Source organism: Tyto alba, unplaced genomic scaffold (genome assembly GCF_018691265.1).
Source record: "Tyto alba isolate M040663 unplaced genomic scaffold, T.alba_DEE_v4.0 Super-Scaffold_26, whole genome shotgun sequence".
Taxonomy (NCBI): domain Eukaryota; kingdom Metazoa; phylum Chordata; class Aves; order Strigiformes; family Tytonidae; genus Tyto; species Tyto alba.
In genome coordinates, this window is record NW_024881300.1 from 5,859,473 (window position 1) to 5,875,462 (window position 15,990).

Sequence of the window (15,990 nt, forward strand, 5' to 3'; positions counted from 1 at the left end):
CCATTGATTTCTTCTTGCTGAAGAAAGAGAAGTAGGAGAAGGAAATTTGGAGAAACCATTACTTTTGTTCCTCAACCAACAATTCTTCCTTAAGTAATTTCTCACTTCTTTACTGGAGACTTACTATGCTTCTAAAGAACATAAGGAAATTATTTGCTCTGCTGCTAAAAATGGTCCTGTAGTTACTTGTCTAGGTGAATGACACTCCTGACTGTAAAGGAAGTGCTATCAGAGAAAAAGTGATTACATGTCCATGTTCCTGTTTAATAATATTGATATTGTTCTTCTTTGAAGATGCCATCTCTGTTCTCTGTCTTTAAAAGTAAAATCTTCTAAGAAAAACATTTCAAGACATGTTTTTAACACTTCTCTTTAACAGTGCATGCTGTATTACCCATAGTTCAAAATTTACAGCAGCTTTGTTGTAGGTACTCCTGATTTTCTCTTTCCATGTGAATTTGTTGTAAAAATACTTTTTATGGCATCTATATGGAAGTTGTGTTTGTACTGTATATAGAGATTGTTGTTTTGTTAAATGCTTTTTCATTTGGCATGACAAAAATTTATCTTTTCTTTGTTTTCAGGAATGAGATTGCAGGATTCAGAAGTGAGATCACCTAACTTTGTGCTCCCAATATATGAACAGACTATGCTTGAGGATCCAAAGGCTGAAATAAGGAATCTGTATGATCTCCATATTTCTTAATTTTTGTCATCATAATTGTTAAAATTTGTGGTTTTATTGAAGGAAAAAAATACATTTTTCAGTTTTCACTTCAGAAATTAAAGTCAAACTGTTGGATCTGACAACAGTAACACTGGTAATGCAGAAGTGTTTTATGATAAGGAAAACAATCAATCAGGGATTTAGAATGCAAAATGTAGATATGTAAGAATTTGGCTGGAAGTTAAAATTGATCTTCAATGGTGAGCTTCTCTTTTTGGTAGAATGCAATGCTGCCTAGCTTACTACTGGACTAAACTGACAAAAGCAGGAAGAACCTTAGGTGCAAAATTATTACCAACATAACTCCTAAAATATGTGAGATAACCCATGCAAGTGGTGACTGTATTGAATGTGTTACACTAATGCATTTAAACCTCATTTCCAGAGGTGATCAGATTTTATGGATAAGTTACAGAAAGCGCAGTATGGGATAGTAACGTAAAATGATTTTGGTTCCCGTGTTTTGAAAGTTGGTTTATAGTCCAGTTGCACATTTTAACTGAAATTGAAGCTCAGGGAAGTCTTGATAATGTCCTTAATGTGGAGATTCCATGAGAACAGAGAGGTTCTATAGGGTGGAGAAAAGGTAGTTAGCCTCTACTTCAAAGATAAAGGTCTGGTTAGACCATTTTTCTTCTCCAGATAATATCAGAACCTATTACGCTTTTTAGACATCTGGTTTTCTAGAAGCTACTTTACATATGTGTGTTTCTTTCCATAATGATTTACCTAAATCAGATTTACTATGGTATCTGTAAATGCTAAATTTTCAATAAATGGGCAAGCTAAGTGTACAAATACATGAATTAATATGCAGGTATGTATTTTGTGCTTGAAGTCTTGTAAACACAATGATATAGTGGCATTGTAGAAAATAATTTTGCAGACTTATTCTTATAAATTATTTTAATAAATATTAAATTACTTAACAGTGTTGAAATTGCACTCTTGCTAGCATCCTGTCTGAGTTTAACCCTGCTGAACAGTTAGAATTTAAAAGAAAAATAAATTGCAGTATAATAGAATGCTGTTACTGAAAAAAAAACTTTAGTAATTTTATAGTGATGGGCCTAGAAAGGGCTATTTCTCCTATACCTATTGCTTTTGAAGACCGGGAGAATAAAGACTGCCATGCATCTTGGTGTTCACAACAGCTTTTCTTCTAAGACTGATCAAAAACATTGTGTTACAATACAGAAAACATTAAAATAGCTTTTTTTTTTTTCAGACATTTAATTTCTCAGAGATTTCAGTTCTCATAGAGATGAAAAAACTAACTGTAGTTGCTCAGAATGGTTCACTCAGGTACAAAAACAAACTGATGGCCAAAATCTTAAGGTACTTTTAAGTCTACGATAGGTTTATGAGGTAATGAAGAACTCCAGCTTCTGCATCAAAAGCTTTAGAATGGAAAAAAATTGTAGATGAGTTGTTGCTTATTCTTACTGAAGAAATGTTGTTGGAAAAAATACCTGAGGCTAACTTGTTAAGAAAATCAAAATCACAAAATTGTGGTCTACTAGAAGAATTAGGACTCTGATCTCTATAGTTTTCTGCCTTTCTTTTTTTTTCTAACTGCATTTTCTGGATAAATTCCAGTGTTAAAGACACATCGTCTGATTATTATTTTTTTTGTGTGTAAAGTTAACTAACTCAGAATAAAAGCTTAAAAATTACTTTGACTGCTCCATCCAATGAAGATCTCATATGCTTTTGATAGCTGGTAATGGCGTTTTTCTTTTTAGAAAACACTTAGTACTAATGGATTAGGAGGAGGATACTTTTACTATGCAGTGTGAGAAACCACAAACAATGTTTTCGGCTAGGTTCTGCTAAACGTAATTCAGTCCACATAAACATTTATTTTAAGAGTTTGCGTTGCATTTGATAATGTGTTGGAATTATTTATCTATATATTGTATTATTCCATCTTTTCATGTGGTGGTGTCTAATTATTTCCATAGTAAGTTGAACTCTTAAACCTCTGTTGTGATGCATGTCATTGGGAAATACAAATTTTGCTGAACACTTAAAAGTTTTGCTTTCTTGAGTGTTCATTTAATTTTTTTTTTTTACTAAATACTTATCTGGTTTTGGAATGTAAGAAGTTTGTACTTGCAGGGAGACTGTGATTGAGTCCCAAAGGGAGCACATTGATGAGCTAGAACATGCCAAAGAGCTACTTGTGAGTCAGCTAAAAAGGAAAGGAAAAGAAATTGAAGAATCCACCCTACAGCTGAAGAAGCAAGAAACAACAAGCCAAAGGTATTGTGAAAAATGGAATCACCATGGTAGAAGCACTAGAAGAGTCATCATGTTTATATATAGTTGTCAAAATTACTTGTTGTGTTAAGAAATACTTGCTTTTATTCATCTTTTTGTCCCTTTGGTGAAACTAAGTCATAAAACATTTTACCAAACAGTCATGGGTAGTTCTAATCAAGGAGATTGTTACGATAATAGGTTATGTTTTTTCACAAATAAAGAAAGAAGTTCATGATTACCATTTTAGAGAACTCAGTTCCAGCTGATTCAGATTCAATTGAAGTTTAATTCATGAAATTTTAATCATGTATTGTTTCTTCAATAGATTTCTTAGAAAATATTAGATATAGGTTCAGAGTGGGTAATTTAATGTTCATTTATACTCATTGATAATTTGGACTCGACAAATAGTAGAAAAATAATGGCCCTGTGAGAGTGGATTAGCAAATTATGAAAGCTATATGGTATATCTCTGCAGTGAAACAGTCAAACAGGCTTGCAAAATGTGTTTAACAATAAAGCCTTGATTAGTTTAATCTCTTTTCTTTTTTTTTCACTTTTGCAAAATTATATAATTTTGCATATATTTTCCCTCTTGACTGTTTCAGTTTCAGCCTGTTGCATTTAATTGTATTAAGGATCTAATATGGTATGATCCTGCATTCCTTACTCATTTGATTTCAATGAAAGTTCTACTTGGATGAGTTCTTTAACTGCCTTTCAAGCTAGGGACCCCATTATTATGTGTGAGCATTCTTTTGTGCATCAGTGGCACTACATAAATAATACATCATAATGTTTGCTATTACATTATTTACAAAGTCATAAGTCTCCCCTATTCAGTATTTCCTTTATGTAGTTTAAATAGGTTCAAGAAGTTGTTATCATAAATAATTTCTCAATCTATGTCTACAGTGAATTCAGAAAATATTTAAGATTTTTTTTCATTATTTGAAAATAATCTGATACAAAACTCCAAGTACTACTGTGCTTCATTTTTCTATAGACAAACACTGTTCTTTAAGTACAGCAAGCAGAAACTGAACATAACACCTAAATTCAATGTCAGCTACCATATTTCTATGAAATTTTGAAGGAGTTTTAAAGTAAAGATACATTTGAAATTCGGCTAAAAAAATTCTTAAATAAAGTTAGGCTATAAAAGTAGTACAGACCTTTATTTATGTTTATCAAATTACATGGATACAATCCATGATACTTGACCTAATCTGTGAATTCATGTTTGAAGTTCTGGAAGTATTTCCTTTATAGTCTATTTCATGTTTGAAACCTGATAAAATGGTGCATTAAGTATTTAAAAGTTACTGTGCTTGAAGACACTGGGAAAGAAATTGAAAAACATCTAGTAGTACATATCTAGAGTAGTGTGTGTTCTGTAATTTTGCCACTAGAATACTGTGTGGAAGGCTGTTAATCCCCATGTTTTCAAGTTATTTTTCTTTTATGCTGAATGAACCAGAGCTAGAACTTAGAGGGATACTATTCTCTCCAGGTTTAACTGTAACTATAGGTACCCGTACATACTATTTTTAGGAGATTTTCATTAGCTTACTTTATTGGAAGTCTTATAACTGCTATCTAGAACAGTCTGTATTAGTTGTTTTATTACACAGATAGATTTATAGGTCCTATGTAATTCTTATTTTTAATCTTTGCATCAGCAGAGAACAAACTGTCAATACTGGAATCTTGGATGAAAAATTTGAAATTTGGTGACTGATAATGTCATTTTATTTAATCTTTGTAGTTTGTCTTTGAATTTTCACACAATTTGCAGCTTATTCTTGTGTTTTATAAGAATATATTTGGCTATCATCTAGTTACATTACTACCCAAAGACAGTTATCTGTTGAAATTCTTTAGGAACTGTATGGTGCCACAGAGGACATAATAAATGTGCTTCCACCGATCTTCATGTTGTAGCACGGTTTGACCTCATCCTGGTGTTAACAGAATTACGTTACTTTCAACCTTCAGGAAAACATCTTTTATTCTGCGACATGATTAAGAAATTCTTGTGATTGAAATAACTGTAGTTTCCAAGTAATGGAGCAGCCATAATTAATAATCATTGATCCATAGGCGGTAAGGGAGGGAAGTACTAATTCTCTTGAGTCCTATACCCACAAGAAATCCAGTAATATTTTCAAGCTGCCCTTGCAGCTTCTCTACAGTTTTTGTATAACAACACGAGAGCTACATAGCAAAGCTGTGTTCATATGCAGTGTACTCCTTGAGATGATTATTGTAACATGACTGCAATCAATGTTTTATTCAATATTTCATTAGTGATTGTTTGGGGATTTTTTCAGGAATAGGTAATCCTGAGTTAATTCTGATTTAAGGGAGAAACTTGGCCTGTGGGTTGTTAGACTAAACACATTTTCTTAAGTACAAAATTTAACTGCATTTAGCTTGACTGTTTTTAATTTAAAGATGGTCAAAACCATAATAACCTCATGGTTTGATGTCTGTGATACGCAGTGCACAAGTTAAAACATTAAGTCTAAACAATCACATTTTGCAAGCAGCTAGTTTCAAATGACTTAATTGCTCATGCTACTTTGCAAACACATTTTTAAAGCCACCCCAAAGTGCATTTATGAAACAGGTGTTTGGTATTTTCACATTTTTGTGGGGTTTGGGGTTTTGTTTGGTTATTTTTATTTTTTTTTTTTAATGAAAGAACTTATTTGCTAGTCAGGTTTTAATTCCTTTGGCATTTTTTTGCTGCAACATGACTTTGGAATTAAGCCTATTAAATGTGTGGAAGTTTGGACAGAAGTATCATATCTAACACACCCATGACTCCTGTGTTTGCATTATAGCATTACAGACCTACATTAAAATGTGGAACATGTTGGTCACAACACATTATCCAAAGGGTTTTGAGAGCCACACAGCATGTATACAAATTTGCTTAATCATGTCTGTTATAAAAAAAGGCAACCTTATATTTGCATTTCCATACCTGATTTTTCATATTTAACCAGTTTCCCTAAAGATTTGTAGGGAAGTAACCAGTTTCATTTGTAGATAGATATTTAGCTAGGCAAACAAATAAAGACTTTTATATTGGTATTTAAATAATCTTAATAATTTAGATGCTAGAGCTATTGATGCAATGTTAATGTTTTGCTTACTGCAAATATACTATCCATTTCATCATAAAGGTGCTACTAGAAGGTAAATATTTGGGATTTTTTTCCCCTTTATGTTCGACTTCCTATAAGAAATAAGAGGCAAAGGAAAGAACATAATGTATAGTAACATATAATCCTGTTAGTTCCTAAGCATTGTAAAATGAGAAGAGTAGTGCTCATTGATGTTCTAGTCTTTAGTTCTCTTCTTGGGAGTCTATGTATCTATCTTGGCCACTGGTGCATTTATGATTGAGAACTATTATCCTAGAAACCTTTTGTTTGTTTTGCCAGAGAGGGTGAACAGTCCTGAGAAGTATGGTGGTGATATTTTTTTACTTGCTTGTTTTTCTTATTCTGAATGTGAACGGGGAAAGTTTGTGAGCCACTAGTCCAGCTGATACAATAGTCAGGACTCTCTAAGAGTAGTCTCAGTATTGTATCCATGTCCTTCTCATATGGAAGCAAAGACAAGATGCAAGGGATGTGGTTTAATTAGACCTCAATTTTATTAGCTTAGCCATCTGGGATTTACTGGCATGAATTTGTACAGTGCAGGTCAAGATCCTTTCTTTAATCATTTCCTTCTGGTGTAGGTTGCTATCAGTCCCCCATTCCTACACAGCTGGTCCCCAGCCTGTTATTGGGACCCCACTCTATATGCTTTTAATCCAAATGATAAGAGGTCTGGAAAAGAGATTGTCTCTTTGGTGTACTTCAGACATTAACCCCAAACATAATTCTTAGCTTTTGAAAGAGTCACTTTCTCCTAACTTCATTTCCAATTTCAGACTTTTTAATCCAGCTTTAAGATGAGGTTTAGAGTGGAAGAATAGAGTTCATTTCCTTATTTCTGCCTTTTTGGTAGAAGGTGTGCTAGAGTTAAATCAGTATGCCATTTGTTCAGGTTATTGCCTCAAAAGGGATATTAGCTCCTTTTCTTTTTCTAACTTCTGCTCTGGGTTTATCTCCATGTCTTCAGGTCCTGTGGTAGATTTTTTGGCTTTTTGGCAACAGAGAAAATATTGAATGAGCTCTCTTAGTCTGGATATATTCTTATACATAATTTTGTTATTCTTTGAGCAAAATATTATCTATTTAAGTGAATGATGGCATGGACTTTTATATCAAATCTGTATATACCCCCTGTTTTTAAGTTATATCAGAATACCTGGGCAGATGCTCTGGGAGCAGAATTCACCAACTACCTGGGAGGGAGAAAGCTGTGTAGATAATCAGTTTCTATTCTATTATACTGTTTTGTGACTTCATTTATAGAAAAAAATCCATCTTCTCAACAGACTCTTCCTCAATTGACTTTGCCTTGCCCACAAAATGTGAAATGATTTTGTTCATCAACAGCAAGCTCTTTGTCATGTGCCTAGATGCACTGGACATGTCTTAGACATATTTTATGTAAATAAATAAATAAAATATTTTAGAAGTACTGTAGACAAATAATTTTGTTGCTCTAGCCTATAATGAGAGCTGATATTGTGATTGATGTAATGGACTAATAAGAAATTAATTGCACATGCTTTCTGTAGGTAGAAACTTCATGAGGTAAATACTCTTGTAGAATTGAAATGATCCCAGTAGAAAGTAATTATTCAATTCCAAATTTGAATAATTTACTTCATAATATCAGTACCCCAAACCTGTTTAAATCAAATGCTGTTTCATTTACTGTTGAAAAAACCAGTTAATGTTGATTGTCAGGAGCCATGGGGTTTACATCTGTACATCATAAATTTCAATATCATCTGCTCCTTTTTCTACTTAAAAAGAAAAAAAGAAAAAAACAATCCCCCTGCTTAAAAAAGAAGGGGGAGAAAAAAAGAAAGAAAAAAAAAAAAAAAAGCCTTTGAAGGCATCAGAGCCTTTTGTTTGATGTGTGGAACAAGATTAATAAAAACGTGCCACTACATTAGCTTTTAAATAGCTAGCATGAGACAGTGCTGCTGTCTATACTCACCACAACTTTAATTTATGTAGATAACATGTTTTAGACACATGATAGTTTTAGCATTGCATTAGAGCTGTTTGTTGGGGAAGATCTCAGGTTTGTGAGTGTGTTTATCTTCTGTATAAGGACAATTAACTGGGCAATGCCAAAGCACAATAGGATTTGATATTTTACAGAATAAAAGGGAAGTATTTCACGTACTCAGCTGGTTTACAGATGTGTAAGCTTTGTAGTCCATTTTCTTGCTCCAGCATGGCATTGTGACAATTTGCCCAATATGTCTAAAATAGATAAATACTGGAAGAAAAATTACCTTTTCTAATGCTAAAGGGTTATTCTGATTTTATCATATTTTTTATTAATACACTTCCAAATTGGTTTCTCTTCCCATGCTTGAAGACACTATGAAAATAATGGGATTTAATTTCACTGTTTGAAGTAAGAGAAAACATCTAAATAAATATTTATTTAAATTTTCAATAATTTCAAACATCCTTTCTATTAAACAGTATGTTCTCAAATTAATCTTAGAATTGTAACGATATAGAACATCTACATGAATATTAAGTGATTTCTATGCAGTTAAGACATATCTGCAGCTTTTCTGAATGCCAGCCTTAAGGTGTTAATAGTATAAATTGCTAAATCACTTTTTCTTATCAGTATTTGATAAATTTAAACTCTAAGAGGAAATTCGATGAAACGGTAACCTAATGGCACCACATACTTCGGAGAGTGGAAAAGTAGTGAATGAAAAACAATCTGTTTAGGTACAGGATTGTTTTCTCTTCCTGTCATATATGGTTTGATAGAATAAACAAAGATGTATATGTATTGGTTGAAGCTGCTATGTCATCATGTGGTAGAATGTTTGTTTATCTAAATTCTGTAATGTGGTTTATAGAAGAAATTAATTTAGGTTTTCCATACAAAGCCTTCTCCCAAATGTGTTGTGGAAAGCTGATTTGCAAAGGATTTAAACTTTTCAAAACAGTAATAATAAGATAATTAGTTTTGTATCTTTAAATTCATGATGCATTTCTTTTTAATACAATTTTGAAGGTTAAACATCCGGGACAATGTGGAAATGATCAAGGTCTGTAAACAGCTGGTTGAGAAAAGCAATGCTCTTACAGCAATGGAAAAAAAATTTCTCCAGCTTCAAGAGGTAATTGCAATTTGGTCAGTAACATTCTCTTACTCTTGTCACATAAGCGTGTATAAATGGAAATTGAATATACACTGTTCTTGATTCTGAGTCAGTGCTGAGTACATGCAAGTGAACCATGTAATACATTGCACCCAAGCTACTCCAAATGTGTAAGGATTATTTTTAGTCTTTTTTTTTTTTTTTTTTTTTTTTTTTTTTTTTTTTTTTTTTCAGAAGGGTCTAGCAGATCTTACAGATTTTATTTGGAAAGCCATCCCAGGCAGATTGTGGAGAGTGAACTGAGTTGTCTGGCTATCAAAAGAGATTCCTGATCATTTAAAGAGAAGGCTATGCCTGAAATACATTGATTTACCAACGAAGGGGTACCAGACCACCCTTACTTTATCAGTCTTTGATAAAGTTAGGGAGGTTTGGCTGTTTAGAGTTCTGACATTAGGACTTAACTTGTGTTCATAAATTTGTGGAAATCATTTTAGAGGCCTACAGCAATAGATTTTTCTTTATAAACAGAGAAATTTTATTAAAATATCACCAGAAGATGCAACTGCATGGTAAATTCTATATAGGTTTTAGTTATACAGCATTTTTCTGCTTTTTCCCATGTGTATTTGGACAACTCCACATGCATACAGATAGAGATAGTATGATAATAACTTAGAAGTGTGAGAGTTCCTGTGAGTAGGAATCCTGCATGCAACAGAGCTTTATTAAGTATCTTAGCCTTGTGAGGTAGAAGCACCAGATAGCCTTGTAAACTCTTATTGCTGCCTGCTTCTTGTTATTTTAGCATGTTAAATAATACTCATGCCATTAGAGTTTGGTTGTGATCCTTTTTTTCCCATGTTTTTCAGCTTCTGTGTTTTGCATCGCTTTGCTAGCCTCCCCCACTTCAGTGTAATACCTATATCTTCTTTGCCAAAGCAGCTCTTCTGTTAGTAGCTCAAATCTAATTTTTCACATGGTGAGCTACACAGAATATAAATTCCAGGAGAGAGAGGTTTCACATGGATTTTTGTGTTCTTAAATAGAAAGAGATAAGTAAACTGTTCCATTTTAAATCATATGCAACTTTTTGGTAATTTACAGCAAACATCAAGTACTTATGCTTCTTTCTTGGCAGCAGCTGAATAGAAACACATGCCTAGGATTTAAACTGGTATTTGAAGACATTGTTTCTAATATTCACAGTGAAAGCTGCATTTTTGCAAAGGATGAGTGTGTTCTCTGTCTCTTTTATTATTTTTTTTTTCTACACACGATAATGGATACAATGGTTTTCCCATTTCCAGTCATTTGAATTTTTGAAACATGTATCTACTAAATGTGAATAACTGTAAAATACAAAATTTCTAGTGCAGATGGCACATAAAGTACTTATCAACAGAGCACATTTTTATGTTTATCTTGAAGTTTTTTATGCCTATTGAGTTCATTATCATTTACTTTAAGCTTCTACCAATTGAAACCCATATAATTCCTCCATGTTCGTCTTTGAACTTGAGTCAGCCCAAAATGTGAAACCACAGAATGTTAAGAGCCTATAACCCTGTTCCATCTAATGATACTGAAGTTGAGCTTGCTACCGAACATTTACAGGACAGCTTTGTTGATAAAGAACTTCAATGTCGCCAGTTGAACGAAGAAACTGCAATCTGCTTAGAAGAACAAAGGGCCCTGAAACTATTTGGATTATATAATTGATTGCCTTGGTATATTTGGTTTAATTACAGACTGAACATTCAGGATTTAATTATTAGTAATATGAAATATGCTAACCTGTGCCACTATAATTTAAAATACTATAGACAGCTAATTATTTTGAACAATTGGTACAACAGTTTCACAACAGTAATTGAGAGCAGTTTATGTTCATTTGTACAATATTTCTAGGAGGTATATATCTGTTTTCTTTGAATGAATTATTTCTAATTGACAACAGTATCAAGGCATGTTTCCCAAAGAAACAAAATTCCAGACTATAAATATAAATCTGAAATCATTATTCCAATTATTGACATGACCCGAGTCTTGAGATGCTCCAGGAAGAGCAATATAGAAAACAGTTTGAGCATAATGGAAAAATAGTGCTGACAGAACACTCAGATATAGAAGAATATCCAAGTAAAGAATACATTTTGGAAAAAAAATAATAGTAATGAGGGTGAAGTCATGCTTCTCAGAAAGTTAATACAAAATGATCAGGAGAGTAGCAGAGACACAGGAGGCACTAGAATGAAGTTGAAGCAAGGAGGTTTTTCAGGAGGATATTTTTAGTGCTTTTAATGAGATGGTTCAGTAGAATAAATATGACTGAATTTGTTTTCAGCTATTTTGAAAATTAAGGAAAGAGATGAGAATGAAATGGTCTATGAAAGGCAGCTTTGCCAAGGTGGTGTTTTGGGTTTTTTCTTCATATGTCATGGGCTAAAGTGACACGAGTTATTGAAATGGAAAAGAACTTCGGGAAAAAATTGAAGCTGAGAGATGGAGAGGAAAAGATGAATTCACTTGGACACTTGGAAGGGTTAGAGACAGTAAGGATTCTGATTTTGAGGAGAAAGGAAAGCAATTTTGAGAGAAATTAAGAGTGTAAAAGAAAGGTTTTTAAGGTGGTGTTTTCTGAATTTATTAAAATACAGTTCACATATATAGGACAGAACAAGAAGAGCACTGAAGAAAGTCTGTTAAAACTTGATGAGTAATATACTTCATTATCTCTCTGAAATAAGACTGACTACTAATATTATTTATTCTCCATGATATTTTTCTTACTGAGAAATGTGATACGAAAGGCTGATGATCAGGTTGGTGATTGGGTTTTCTGTGGGGTGTTTGTTTCTATGACATTCAGACTGCATGTGAACCTAAACAATTTGTACAGGATTCACATTCAGCTTCTCCATTTAACTACTTTGTAGGTATATTATATGGAAAAAATGAAGCTAACTTTTTTTTCCGTCTACAGTCGTTAAACATTATCTATACTGATACATGTATTTGACATAAATTTTCATATAATCAAACAGGAGTTTGGCTTTGGGACTGTGTTGTTTCGAGTCATACTTTGTGATTTACACTGAAATTCTTAATGAGGCTTTACTAAAGCATTGTGGAATGCAGGCAATATAATATTAATTAATAATCTGGAAATAGAGGTTCTATCAGTACTTTCCATTTAATATTAAAATTGGTTAAATATGCCTTAATATAATCCATTGAAGTAAATTAAAATGTAAAAGAAATCATAGGTCCCACGTTAAATTACTGCTAGCAGGGAAACATAACGGAGTGTATTAGGATTATGAAACAATTACATATATACAATTAAGGGTTAACAGAGCTGTGGCAAGCTCTGTGATTAACATAACTGTGGTCAACATGCATTTTTGCTTGCTACTGCAGTGTTTTTGGTCAGCATGTCTAACCACTGTAACCACAGCAAAATCTTTTAATTGCTTAACAGATGTATTTCTTGGTCGCTTTCATCATGACTAAACTCAGGGTTTAATGTTCATGAGAGCAACAAGAATGCCACCTTCTCCTCACCATGCGTATTGAAAGTTGCTTTCAGTTACTTAGTTCAAGAGTGTCTCCTGTTGACCACATTGAGAATATATAATAATTGCTGTCATGAGAGACCACTGGCTGAATATGCAGTGTTGTAACGTTATACTAAGTGTGATTTTTTTTTCCGCCCCCCACCCCCCCCTCCCCGGGTTTGTTTTTCTTCATTCCCTTACATAGAATCAAAAGAACTTCAAGACCAGCCATGATGCTCTAATAGCAAAAGGTGATGAATTGAATCTACAGCTTAGAGAGGAGCGGTTGAAGTGCCTCCATCTTGAAAAAGAATTGCAATCAGTAACTATTTCAAACCGAAGGACAGAGGAGGTGAGATTGTGTTCAAGAGAGCTAGAATCTGCTCTAGGTAGTACACATAGATAATGGAAAAGTTAACGGTGGGATACTTTTTAGTTGCAGAGATGTGAATAGACCTTTCAAACAAATTTAGAAGACTGATCTGGTAATATACTTTTATCCCATTAAAAAGAAAAACCTGTGGCTGCTGCTTGCATTTCACTGAATCGTGAACCATACCTGCTCTCCACGCCACATAATCACTGCACCAGTGTTTGGACAATATTTGAGGTTAAAGCATAGGATTTCATTTCAATTTTGATACTAAACAAGTGGTTTGTTAACCAGAAAACAATTGTAATACTTGATTTATTGATCACATATTGCTAGTTTTTTAGGATTATTTCAACCTGATTTAATTACAGTACAATATAGTGTAACATCTTACTCAGTAGTCCAAATCAGTCACTTCTATTTCTTTGTCTAGTGGCTCTCAGAGACTAGTGTCATCACTAACAGTCACCCACATATAGGGCTAAAAATCAAGTGTTTAATTCCTCATCCTCTTCATCATATGAGGAGTAAGAGTCTACAAACTTATTTTTCTTACATTTTGTAGCAACTTAAATTTAGCTTTACCACATGATTACTTGTTTTGAACGTATTTTACATGACCACATTTACCTCGTAGATATTTCCTCCAAACCTTTAAACTACTCTAATGCACGTAAAGGTATACCTGCTGGGTCAAAGCATCTTGTATCTTTAATACCATATCCTGCTTTAGTGAGTATTTTGAAAGCAAGGACTTGTTGTTTCTATAAGGTCTATAAAAAATATTTACAGGAGTCATTAACTAGCTAATACTAATACCAAAATGGAAATAAAAATTTTTAAAGCTATGGATTTTATATTTTTTACGTTTTTATTTTTGCATAAGGCAGAATGTGATTAGATACTGTTGTTAAACTGTGACATGTTAGTCTCAGAGTCATATAAACAACATGAAAAAGACTGTCTGGGCCAAATGTAAATCCATGTGTGGAAAAACAGTATTATTTTGAAGCTTTCAAGAGACTGTTGTATAAAAAGAACAACTAAAAGACTGACAATGCCTACAAATTATTAACTAATTGTCTATACACATTCACTGTCATTTCCTTTTGTGCTGTGCATTGCTTAAAACTTCCTTCTTCATTTTAGCTACAGGAGAGAATAAATGATCTAGAAAAAGAAAATGAACTCTTGAGGGAAAACTATGATAAGCTGTATAACAGGTAAATTGTGGTTTCTCTATGTAAAAAACTTGATTCCTGTCCTGTTTAATAGGTCATCATGTACTTTGTGCTTGAATGTACATGTGCATATTGTGTGTTTGTGCACATGTGTAAATATATTCATGCTACGATTCCTCATATCAGTAAGTGGATATGGAAACTTTTATGGTGTTCTGTCTGTATTTCATCTGTTCTGTTAAAACAGAGCAACTTCCATACTTGTTCTAATACTCTTGAAATACTAGATTACTTCTTTTACAAAATTTAATTAAAAAATAAGTGGAAGTCACTTTATTTTGAATCTCAACACCAAAAGTTCTTATTTGAATTTCTAATATTTTTTTTTCAAGGTTATTGTTGAAAGAATTATATATCTGCGTAGACATCTATTCCTTTGGGTTTAGTTTATTTTGTTTTGTTTTGGGAAAAGGGGTGTTTGAACTTTTTGTGTAAGTTCTTCCAGCACTTCTCAGTGAATCTAATGTCTGATATTTTACATCATCTCCAGTATTTAGTTATGAGGGCTGATTTGTTTGTTTTGGTAATGGCTACCATTTCACTTGTGCTGGTTCTTCTTGAAGTCTTTGCATAGGCTCATGTGAGTCTTTACAAAGTTTCCTATACCTAATAAGTTGTATAAATCGTATCAGCATTGCTTACAATGAAAATGAAAAGATATTGCCAGATATGTTTCACAAATTTCCTGGTACAGAAAAGAAGTAAGTATAGTCAATTGCCACAAGTCTATTAAAGGAAAAAATGACCTTCAAATGAACGTTTCCTTTATTGTTAAACCATGTGGCCTTTTACACTGAAGAGGGTTAGAAAATAAGACAAACATCCTAGAGCTAATAATTGCCTTGGAAACTCAGTAAAATGCTTGAAGTCTTTTCTCATATAAAAATTATTTTTGCTCTTCAAGTTTTTTTTGGTTTGTCAGTGTGAAATCTTTCACAAAAATACCAGTGACTAAAACCAATGCGAATGATATCAAATGTTGTTTAGTATTCTTACAATATTAATTATAGTTTTTATACTTTCTACAGTGAAATTAAAACTGTGAGTACAAATAGCTTAAAACATTTTTTTACATATGACATGTAACAGTTGTATAATCTCAATATTTAGAGTTTTCTATACGGGCAGTTGGTCAGTTGTCTCTTGCTTGAGTTCATTGTTGTAGATTTCTCCAAAGTCTGATCATGTTACAAATATTTCTGATTCTGATTATTTTCCTTTATTCTTATGGAGACAAATAACTCTTACTAACAAACAACTTACAATATTGGCTTGAAATTTTCTGTTTTATTTAAATCATAGTAGGATAACTTTAAAAGATTTTTAACTAGATAAATTTAAATATGATTCTCTCATAATGCAGTAACCCACAATATGGCTTTTCTTTTACCTAAAATTATCTGTCTTTTCATATAGTCCCATTTAAACTTTAATTCGAATTTCATCATTCCATGTTACTATATAGGTAACAAAAAATTAGAAAGATAAGTAGATCATTTAATTATAACTACCAGCTTTTTCTGTTGCTTATTTGAACAATGCAACTT

The 15,990-nt window shown here is 32.7% G+C and overlaps 1 protein-coding gene across 8 annotated transcripts in view; it reads left to right on the forward strand.

The window, feature by feature from the left end:
• The window catches only part of RPGRIP1L (RPGRIP1 like), a 77,551-nt gene that overhangs the window by 10,283 nt on the left and 51,278 nt on the right, over positions 1–15,990 (forward strand). For 6 of the 8 annotated variants that reach the window (XR_004407942.2, XR_004407946.2, XM_032998609.2 and 3 more), the window contains 5 exons: positions 585–684; positions 2,849–2,992; positions 9,182–9,287; positions 13,035–13,181; positions 14,352–14,425. Coding sequence is in view for 6 of the 8 variants with exons in the window: in XM_032998609.2 (XP_032854500.2) it covers positions 585–684; positions 2,849–2,992; positions 9,182–9,287; positions 13,035–13,181; positions 14,352–14,425 (571 nt within the window). In the remaining 2 variants the exon portion in view is untranslated. Of the gene's footprint in view, positions 1–584; positions 1,534–2,848; positions 2,993–9,181; positions 9,302–13,034; positions 13,182–14,351; positions 14,426–15,990 lie in introns of those variants that run through there. The other 2 variants (XM_042797574.1, XM_032998668.2) reach the window with 2 other exon arrangements.